This window comes from Charadrius vociferus, unplaced genomic scaffold (assembly GCF_000708025.1).
Source record: "Charadrius vociferus isolate BGI_N301 unplaced genomic scaffold, ASM70802v2 scaffold43, whole genome shotgun sequence".
NCBI lineage: Eukaryota > Metazoa > Chordata > Aves > Charadriiformes > Charadriidae > Charadrius > Charadrius vociferus.
In genome coordinates, this window is record NW_009648043.1 from 2,899,837 (window position 1) to 2,910,985 (window position 11,149).

Consider the following 11,149-nt stretch of genomic DNA (forward strand, 5'->3'; position numbering starts at 1 on the left):
GGGGGGCTGCCGTCCGGCAGGTGTAGCCTCAGCAAGTTTGCTGGTGGCACAAAGCCGGGAGGAGTGGGTGACACACCAGAAGGCTGTGCCGCCATACAGCCAGACCTGGACAGGCTGGAGAGTTGGGCGGAGAGGAGCCTAATGAAGTTGAACAAGGGCAAGTGTAGGGTACTGCGTCTGGGGAGGGATAACCCCATGCACCGGTACAGGTTAAGGGATGACCTGCTGGAAAGCAGCTCTGCAGAGAGTGGCCTGGGAGTCCTGGTGGACAACAGGATGACCATGGGGCAGCAATGTGCCCAGGTGGCCATGAGGGCCAATGGCATCCTGGGGCGCATCAAGAAGAGTGTGGCCAGCAGGTCAAGGGAGGGCATCCTCCCCCTCTACTCTGCCCTGGTGAGGCTGCATCTGGAGTACTGTGTCCAGTTCTGGGACCCCCAGTTCAAGAAGGACAGGGAACTACTGGAGAGAGTCCAGCGGAGGGCTACAAAGATGATCAAGGGAATGGAGCACCTCTCATGAGGAAAGGCTGAGAGACCTGGGTCTGTTCAGCCTGGAGAAGAGAAGACTGAGAGGGGATCTCAGCAAGGCTTATAAATATCTAAAGGACGGGTGTCAAGAGGATGGGCCCAAACTCTTTTCAGTGGTGCCTGGTGACAGGACAAGGCGCAATGGGCACAAACTGGAACACGGGAAATTCCCTCTCAACGTGAGGAAAAACTTTTTTACTTTGAGTGTGGCGGAGCACTGGAACAGGCTGTGCAGAGAGCCTGTGGAGTCTCCTTCTCTGGAGATACTTAAAACCCACGTGGATGTGTTCCTGCCCAACCTGCTGTAGGTGAACCTGCTTTGACAGAGGGGTTGGACTAGATGATCTCCAAAGGCCCCTTCCAACCCCAACCATTCTGTGATTCTGTGATTCTGTAACCAGCTTTCACATGGAAGTGTTGAGGAATACGAGGGGCTGTAACTGATGAGAGCGGGGCGTACAAAAGCAAGCTTTCGGGTCACCTTTGCACCAAGATGTACAGCTTGAGGGCTTCCCAGTTCGCCTCGGGGCCAGACCCCAGGTTTCAGAAATATTTCATAGAGTTAAATAGAAACAAGCCCACGCTTGATTCAGTTGCCCAGAACAAGCAGTCCCCTGGCTGGTTGGTGCGATATGAAACAGTTCAAGCAGCGGCTTGAAACAATTGCAGCGCTGGAGTACGGAGAATTGCCACCTTCTCAATATCTCCACAGTAAACAGGCCCAGGCTGGCACGTGTAAGGTAAAGATCCACTTAAAAAAATGTTTTACGTGTACTCTGTGTGAATATAATTAAAATTCTTGTCCTTCAGGGTCTGGTAAAGCCTTTGTTTTGTCTGACTTCACCCCTGAGCAATGTTGCTGAGGTTAGATAATTCAGACTTGCTGTCACTAGAGTTCAATTTGTGGCTCAGCTCGAAAGGGGCAATCTGGCCAAGTTTCATTGTTCCTGATGCCTTTTTGGTAGTTGCCATGGGCCTGGACCTTTTCCTGCCTGACTACCAAACGTGGAAGAGCAGCCCTGCCTTCCCTCCTCCCAATATTTATGTGTCGGGTACAGGAGCGAAACATCCTTCTGCCCAACAGCGGTGCGCTCCAGCACTGCTCTCTGCTTGCTGGTGACCTCTTTGACTCCCTGGTTTAGTGAGAATGGAAACCAACCCTCTGACATTTGGCAGGTAATGAGAGGCTCATGTCAATTGTTAGATTAATGATAAATGTTTGCTTTTAAAATCCACTGTCCCAGAAGATTTTTTTTTTCTTTTTAATTTCTGATGTCCCTTTTATGCCATGTGTTGCCATTCAGATGATGGCTGGAGTGCAATGTGGTTCAGGCAAGGTGAAGGATAGTGCAGCTTCCACTCCATTTTGAGCCAGTCCATTAGTTAAATTACTTTTAATGACAAATATATATGTGCCTAATACAGCAAGGATTAGTTCTGCCTTTGATCCCTCACCTGCTTTTCCTTTATCCAGTTGTGGCAAAATGATGCTTTCTTACTGCTTGCTTTTTATCAAGGCAGAAAGCAGAGGATTTTGATACAGTAGAGGGAAGTACTAACCCAGCACCAAGGCAACATCACTCTTGTGCAGAAGCTGAGAATATTACGGAGCAACTTTTGTCAGATATTTTAAATTCATTGGCAAAGTTGGCCCATGCTGGTTTCCCGTTTTTTTCTCCATATAGGTATTTAGGTATACTTTGCTATAGATGGATGAGGTAGTGGTGTAGGTCAAATACAAGACCACCTTTCCCCATGGGGTCACACATATAGCAGATAAACTTACTGAAAAGGTTATGAAATCAGCACTGTTGTAACAAGGGAAGCTTTGTCTAATAAAACCGTTAAAAGTGCCTATGGTGGGAGTGTGACAAGAAACTTGGATCCATCCACAACTGATAGATCTTACAGCAGTGACACACAATGCATGAACCTCAGCATCCTGCTAGGCTCAGCTGGATGCATGGTGAGGTGTTTTCCCAAAAAGTCTGTTGTAATGAGACTAATAGGATACTACGGCCGTATCTTATCCCAGGCAATGTGTGCTCGACAGAGTAAATTAAAAAAGGAAGGCTATCAGATGTTTCTGCTTTTGGCATATGTTTATTGTGAATTTTATAGAACAAAAAGGGACCTTCTTCAGACATCATGAATAAAAGATAATAAATGCCTTAACGATGCAAAATATACCACTTTCTGTCCCATAAAGGAAAGCTTGGCAAGGTTGTTACCAGGAAGAAACAATAATTGTGGTACCTTTGGGTTTTTTTAGAGCCAGCGTTCCATGTGTTGGAAGGTTGCCACCAGCTGCAAAGCACATGAGGTAGATGGGATGCGTACAGTAGTCTTTCTAATCCCTCTGGGGACTGAGAGCTCAATTTACACTCCAGCCTGGACGTGAGGCTTCGGTGCTGGAGCAGGAGCTCTGCAAGAGAGCAGTGAGAAAGCTAACCATGTTTTCCTGAGCAATTCTGCATGTATGGAGTCTGGTGAGAGAGTCTGATGGCAACGCTGCTCACAACAAACTGTTCATTAGCAGTGATAAAATGGCACAGCTTATTTTATCAGGAGCTGGCGGCCAGGCCCCAGGCAAAGGAGGTGTATCTGTGTGCGCAGGGAGAGGGACTGGGACCTTGATCCAAGCAGTGGCAACGTGGATTCAGCCAGGGGAAAGCAGGAGATCATATGAAGTCCTTGGAAAAATAAAGCATCTTCGCACCTTTCTATCTCTTTATGTCTATAAGATGTCTTTCACATGGTCATTTTATTCTCGATACACTAATTGGCATATGAATAATTTAGTTCTGTAAAACATACCATAAATTTCAATGAACATAAAATCTTGTTGAATTGTCAAAAGCTTATTCCTAGAACATTATTTTTTAACCAGCTTTCTATATCCCCACCTTCAAAAAGTACTCTGTTCTTGTCTACTTAGATATGTTGCCATGGAGGAAGTAAGTCCATTTTATTTATTACAACAAGAAGTAAAGCTTAAATGAAAAAAAAATCTCAGTTTTCATCTCAAAATATTCCCATGCTATTTTGTCCCCACCCTTCCCCAGTGGAGCTGCTGCCAACTATTTAGCAACTTTTCTGCTTTTGTCTCTCTGACCCCTGAGCAGGGTGCTTCAGTTCCCGCTTCTGTGACGGGGAGCGCTCCTGGGGGCCTCGCCACACTGCGGCAGCTCTCCGCCAGTAGCAGAGAAGAGTAAATATACACCACCTAAATAATGCCTTTTCTATTTATTTTTATGTTTTAAACTACCCGTTTCATTTGTTCAAGAGGTCAAGTGACAACTTACTAAGTAACTGTTTACTACCCAGTTATCCCTGCTCACTGGAGGGGGGTGGAGGAAGCGAGGCCGGGTGTAGCAGACAGCTATGTATAAACCAACTGCTTTTAACACTCTCCTCTCTCCTCAGAGCCTGCCTAAAGGTCCTCTTCATACTCATTCCTACAATAAACTGTAAGAATTTAGTTTTTAAACTATCAGAGATTATCACAATCTGAGATGCTATTGCGCATGGAGGAAAAAGTACCTGTGTTGAAGAGTTTCCCCACTTCAATGCAAAAATCATATGAAAAGAGCATTAAAAGGTTGTGCACATCACCTGTTTAAATTATCAAAAACTTAGTGGTACTCTTACCCTGTCTTTTCCATCTTCCTTAACATTGCATTCATTTGTTGTGTTTCCACCTCAACCTAATGAGAGAGTTGGACAGGACAGGAGTACGCTGTATTATTTTTGCACAGAGTATAACATAACTAGGGTTTATTCTTGATTTGAGCCTTCGAGTTCTATTATAAATTAAGTATGAAATGGGAATGTATAATCTTAGTGCTAATCTACAAGTTATTCTTCTATAAAGAGCAAAGTATGGCTCAGTGGAGGCTGCCAGTTATGGCAGATTTAATGTATACTTTGTCTCAGGGCTGCCACTGTGATTCAGTATTTCTACTGCCTTCAGTATTACTTGTGATCAAATTGGAACCTAAAAGGACTAGCTAAAACCTCTGTACTACGGTGCAGCTAAAACCTCTGTACTACGGTGCACATCTTAATTTGTGATGATGATTGACGCTGGGGGACTATATGCGTGCAAAATGAAGCATTTGTATGCGTGCAGGATTGAAACCTAATTGAACAGTTTCATCCATTATGTAGAAATTTCCCATCTAATGGATTAAGTGTCGGATTGGTTGGAAGATCAGCATGTGCACTGGAAACTCACAATATATTCCCTCCTTGTCATGAAAACTTAGACCCCTTTAGGCATATCAGTTCAATATTTCATCTTACAGCAGAAAGAAGGTCAGTGGCAGCTACGCTAATGCACCTTTCTGAGTCTCTTGACACTAGTCCCATAAAAACCCTTACACTTTTTGCCTAGACTCATAAATTAATGACAATTGGTACTCTCACATGCGCGAGCGTGCTGATTTTCTAAGGACCAGCTTTAGAGACTTGCATTATATCTGTAAACACGGGCAGCACGGTTCACGCGTAAGAGAAACAAGCAGCTGCTTTTAAAGCAGAGGTGTTGCTATTAGTTCCTTCCTTGAAGAGGTTGATCTTGCCGAGGCTGAATTCCTTTCTGCTGCTACCAAAAGACATAACTTACCCGCCTTGCAGTGCAATTCACTTTTAGCAAGAGCTAAATCTTGACCACTGCTCACGTGTCAGGGATTCTTGGGCCAAATCTGCAACTTGCAGATGTAGTGAAGGATACTTAAGTAATTTTTTGCCTGCAGCGAAATACGGTACTTTTTTAACAGATTCACCGTTGACCAAGTCCCGAGAGTGGGGAAGGTGGAGGTCCGGTTTCTTGTTATGATCCAGGAGCACACGTGACGGGAAGAAAGGAAGGAAGTGGCTTTTGTATTGACTGCTCCCTACCCCTGTCCTTGAAAGCATTGTCCCCCTCCTGTCCCTAGGGTGAGCCCGCTGTGTGGGATCCTGCAGCGTACTGCCCCCCCCTTCCCTCTTGCTTTCATCTTTTACACCACATCAAAAACGCCAAGATGACTAATGGGAATTCTGCAACAATGCTGCCTAATTAATGGCTCTTGACCTACTGGTGGTGCATGATGTATTTTTTCATATATCAGTGCTGATTACCTGATTTCTTCTTATTATTTTTTGCCCTATAAATTCCCGAAGTTATTAGTATCCCTGCTGTTTCATGCTTGTGTAGCCACTTTGTATGTTCCCTGTATTATGGCAAGTGATACCCTGTAGTGCTGTGCTTTTCCTCTAAACCATCCTCACTTTTTCTTCCCATTAGCATATTGTAAATTAGAGATTTCTTTAGTCTTGTCTTTATTTCTGCTTTGGCTGTGGCATATCAATTTCCTGCTGCTGTGCTTTGGTGCTGATGAGGTGGAGAGCTTCAAAAATGAAGATGCAGATTTTAAAAGCAATGGAGTGTATACTTATACATGTCAAAAGATTGAGATGTATGCAAAAGACAACTTTTTCCTTTTGCAAGACCTTTTGCTTCCAGTGATGATAAAATTACTAGACTCGGGGTTGCACTTAACACTGATTAGAGTGAGATAATAAATACTAGAAGTGATTCAATTCAGTAGGTGGAGGGATAACAAGCTCTTGTGACTGAAATCTGAAATTAGGTAAATTCAGATTAGAAGTAAATTGTTAACAGTGACAGTAATTAACCAGAGAAAGCCCTTGGAGAGCTGTGTTCTCCCTCAGTCCTCCTGCGCTAGCATCGCCCAGCCATGCTCCGCCCGGTGCCCCTCCAGTGCTTCACAAGCGGTCAGGGATGCTGAGCACCCTGATTTAGTGTGGGCTAAACCCTACCACACTGTCCTCAAACTTATATTGTAATAATGAGATTGAGTAACGTCTGGAGATTAAAACCCCACAGTTTAAGCAGGCTCCGCTACAAGTTTTGCAAATAAAATTTGGGCCATGTAAACAATGCCTTCATTAAAGATGTTTTTAGAAAAAAAATAATTATAAAATAAAACCCTTACTTTTGTATTTATTTACTCTTTAAAATTTACTTTTAAGTGATCTGCCTTGCAGGTTCACCAAGCCTGACAAAGCCCTCGCTCCTAGATGTTTACCTCCATTCGCCCATTTGTCTTGGTTGACAAATAGTTTTTTCCATCTGTGCTTGAACGATAAGCATTGTTAGCACTAAGCCTTCCACCTTTCTGTCCCAGTGGGGTACCGGCTTTCCAATTACCCTGTCCTGCTGTTGTAAACTGATAAACTTACCATGTCGCAGTCCCATAGTGGATTACCACAAGGGAGTCGGTTACCTGCTCTAGAAAAATACTTTAATTAGTGGCTTTTGAGGTCTAAGAAATCACCTTCATTTTGCAAATCTAGGAAAAAGATGTCTTTCTCCCCCCTGTTTTTCTTGACATTAAAATGAGATGATTTATGGGTTTTGATGGTATTTCATTAAAAATAGCTGAGCTCTTGTTACCCATTACTGTCACCTTTGATTAGTTTAAATGACTGTACTCTTCCTACATAATTTATCTCCTAGAAAAAATTACATCTTTGAATGTAAACGGAAATATTCAGAGGAAGATTCAGAGGTGCCAGAAGAATAAATTTTGCAAGTGATATAAAACTTTGTTTCTACCTCAAGTAGCAGAGCTACAGCAAGAGCAGACTCTGGTCTTTGCCTACCACTGAGTTTTACGCATCCTTTGAAACACTTGGTGATGGCCACCCTCATAGCCAGGAAACCAGATTAAATAAACAACGGGACAAATCCCACACTAAATTAATTATCGCTGGATGCAGGAAGTTCTTGGGAAATCTCTTCACTTCATCCTTGCCCTTCCAGCTGGAATACAGCTGCAGAACAGGCTAGCAAGCTCATTATCAGATTTCAGAGAAAATAAAGCACTGGGCTACTTTTCTGTGAACTGGTAAACAAGAAAAAGAAAAAAAATGTATTTAAGACATGGCTAAGTGATTATTTTCATTATGTAGTCAGACAATTTAAGGATTTACAACCTTTTCACCTATTTTAGTTAGCATTAAATTCAGTTGTTGCATGACCATTACAGGCCTCATCCAGCTTCATAGGAAGCCAAAGTAACGATGGCCAGACAACACTTCAGAGGAATCACAAGAAATCCACGCTGGCATTTATTTTCAGATTAATATGCCTTGCAGAAAGTTGAATACAGGTGGCTGTATCCCACTGAAAGCAAGTATCGGGTAACTGGCCAACATTATCAACAGCCCATCACTTAAGCTCACAAATTAGGAGCACATTTTTGAGATGGAATGCTTACTTCTATTTGTCAAAGAAAACAAACAATACTGTATCAAGAATGTCTGAAAAAAAATCAAAGTTCTTGATGTTTTTTAAATCTGTTTATTAAGAAAAAGCTTCTCTTTTTACATAGAAAAGATACAGAGGAAGGTAAATAAATGCAGTAGAGTTCATTACCTCATGTAATAGCTGTACAACTGAATCTTAATGACAAAAGTTGCAGAAAACCTAAATTATATAAAAAGCCACCTTCAAAATAAGACTCTGGCAGAGCGAGAAAAAGACACAAAAATGAACAACGTTGAACAACCATGAATCACACGTATGTAGAAAGACACAGCCAGTACACCACACGAGGCCTCATGCCAAAGGATATTCCTGTTTCAGTATTATGCCTTCAATGAGGAAATCAGATACATTTAATTCTTTAAGACATTTCAGTATCCAGTGTATCCTGCAATTTATTATTTAATTTTCCAGCTTTTCAGAGCTGGAAATCCTTTAAAATTTTGCTTTAAAAGAAACTCTGATAAGATGGATATTTTGTTTTTCACAAACAAATTCTTAAATCATCTTGTTTCGTCTTGTCTTCCAATGGCAATTATTAGATTATTTTCCCGAGGTTTCTATAAAGGAGAATAAGACAACCAGGAATATTGAATTCAAAGCTGTGAACTGAACTGAGTACTCCTGTGCTGCTGTCTGTGGCAGCCTTTGCTGAAGCTTGCAGAAGACTGCAGAGATCCACCACGGTGCCTTCAGGGCACCTTCCTGTCAACTCGGGCAAACTCACCAGCACTCCACTGACGACATGGTTGGGAGTACTATCGGCAAGTAAAATGGTCTCACAAACAGGTATTGTGCAGATTAAAACAAATAGACATGGGGAAGATAATGAGAATAGACATTTGAATGGCAACAGAAGACAAACATTTATTTTTACTGACTTTCAACTGGTGTTGAGATTGCTTGAGAGACATCCAGTAAATTTGTAAGACCACCACAGATGTGACTACATATGCATATTCTGTCTAGCTCACTACCACGCCCTCTCTTCATAAAGGCACTAACTATAAATAAGATGAAAACGGACAGATAAAATGCCAGAAAAAAAAATGGATTGCTTGTATGGATTTCTATGTTTATGTTTGTATACATTCATGCTTTAAATGTACAATTTTAAAATTAATTTTAAAAGTCACCTTTATTTTGGCAATACAACTGATAAAATGAGACATGCAGAACACACAGCTCGACAGAACTCAGTGCATAATTTCGTCAGAACGAAGCAGTTCTTTATCACTCCTTGTGAGTTGGGAATACATTCATGTTACAAGGCAAAGAAAAACCCCACCCCAAACAGACAACATCTGGCTTCTGTATAATGCATCTGCTTTTCCACATCTTCTCCAACATCTTTGGATAGTAAAATCTACGTCTGACCACAGGTTAAATTGTATGGTTATATTTTAACAGTCTTCATAGTGCAGCAAGGCAAGACAGAGCTGCCTGTATTCACTGTTCTATCTCCAGGCTATCCATTTTTAAGTCAGGGGGTTTAAAGCTAATCACTTCTTCATAGGTAAGTTCTGTAGAGAGGGAGTAAGGGAGAGAGAAGAATTAGGTGATACTCTCTTCAAAAGAAAAATATTCCAGACAAAACAGTTCTATGGATGCATGTGACTTGTAGTCTGTATTTGCAGCCTTTTTAGAGCCCGGATCCAAAAATAGACTGAATTCACCAGGAATCCTTCTGTTAACCTCAGATTACGAATTAAGACTCACAAATAATGCTATCGTACAACATCTCTGTCCCCTTCAGCTAATTACTAAAACACACAGGCCCTGAAATGGAAACATCAATTATGCTGTCAGATGACCTGCCAAAATGATGTAATAAAAGACAAAATGTAATGGAAAAGGGAATCTTTAAAAGCACCCAAACAGGTTTTAAAATGTACACTTTTAACTGTGGAGAATGTTCTTCATCATCTCTCGGTCAATTGCCTTCAACATAAATCACTCCAATTCTGCACTAATGCCTTGGGATCTAGGGGTTTTTTTTCCTCATATATTTTATTGTAAATAACTTAATTTTAAAGTCCTTTGAAAAAAATATTCATTTGTTTTAGAAGCACCTAACAGTTCTATTTGCATCAAGAAAGGCTTAACTAGAAACATGGATTCCTGCTATTTTACCCTGCTTTAGGAACAGCCCTTTATCTTTTCATGCTGACAGTCATATCCTGTTTTGTGCCTTCCACCGTAATGGGAGTACGTCGTCAGTGGCTACCTCCTATGTATCTTCTCAAGTTAGATATTGTATTTTAAGGACTAAATGCTGTTCACACATAACTATATGGCTAACGATGCATTACTTCAGGATCTGTTTTCCAAACAGTGATGTTTAAATCATATCAAACTTGTGCCTATTAGCTTGTTTATTAAACAGATCTGTCCGAGACAGCTGCTACACCTGCAAGTGGACCCAGCACTCCTCTAAAAAGTATGTAAAAATCTTGAGTACGCTCTGGTTGTGTTACGCTGTAGCATGGTGTACGGTGAACACCGTGCCAGCTTCAGGGAAGGATTTCTCTGAAAGAAATTCTGTGTGCAGAAGCCCCGAGGTGGAAGGATTCGTTAGGTTACTCTTTTCAGTGACTGACCTGATGCTATTAAGTAGCACCTGACCACAGGCAGCCAGGTAGGAGCTAGAGAGGTCCTGACTGAACTCGGAGCGAGCCAGCATCCTCACAAATCGCATGCCTGGGACTGAAGCTCCGTACACGGTTCTCGTGCCACCTACTCAGCTGAGAGTACGGATGTTGAGCTGAGATATGTGCAACTGGAGCAGCAGCTAAGGAGAGACAGCGCATGGCATTCAACGCTGAATAGCAAACTCTCGGCCTCTAAACTTTTAAATATTTTCTAACTGATTAAACATGTCAGAAGAAAATCTATGAGCTTGGGCTGCAAGCCTCAGCAGTATGCAATGGAGGTCAAGGAAACTCTTAAGTGCATAATGTGTAACACAGTGTCTGAAATCTCATTTTACTTTGGTGCTCAGCCCCTCTTGGGATCAAGCACCACCAATTTTTAACTTGAACAGAAAAAGAGGGGAAACATGCCATTGACATCTTGAGACACTGGGTCAACATTTCATCAACAATACAAACCTTTTATGCAAATGGTCACCTTTCATGTCTTCTTACTTAAATGTGGCACATACTGTACTTGAAAATAAAAAGTTTATTCCCCAAGATAAAAATATGGCCAGGAGGAAGAGCTGCATGTCCTGTGCCAGTTTTGAGATTTTTGTTTCAGGCCTTCCCCCCCCATCACCGCCCCC

General features: G+C 41.9%; 2 protein-coding genes across 2 annotated transcripts in view; both read right to left on the reverse strand.

Annotated features, from left to right (window-relative positions):
- Positions 1-8,613, reverse strand: part of MAPK12 (mitogen-activated protein kinase 12) — a 46,052-nt gene extending 37,439 nt beyond the window's left edge. The window contains exon 1 of the mRNA XM_009883688.1: positions 8,594-8,613. Coding sequence (XP_009881990.1) covers positions 8,594-8,613 — 20 coding nt within the window. The remainder of the gene's footprint in view (positions 1-8,593) is intronic.
- Positions 8,614-8,747: 134 nt separating this feature from the next.
- MAPK11 (mitogen-activated protein kinase 11) overlaps positions 8,748-11,149 on the reverse strand; it is a 17,209-nt gene continuing 14,807 nt past the window's right edge. The window contains exon 11 of the mRNA XM_009883653.1: positions 8,748-9,389. Within this exon, the coding sequence (XP_009881955.1) occupies positions 9,316-9,389 (74 nt within the window). The 3' untranslated portion in view covers positions 8,748-9,315. The remainder of the gene's footprint in view (positions 9,390-11,149) is intronic.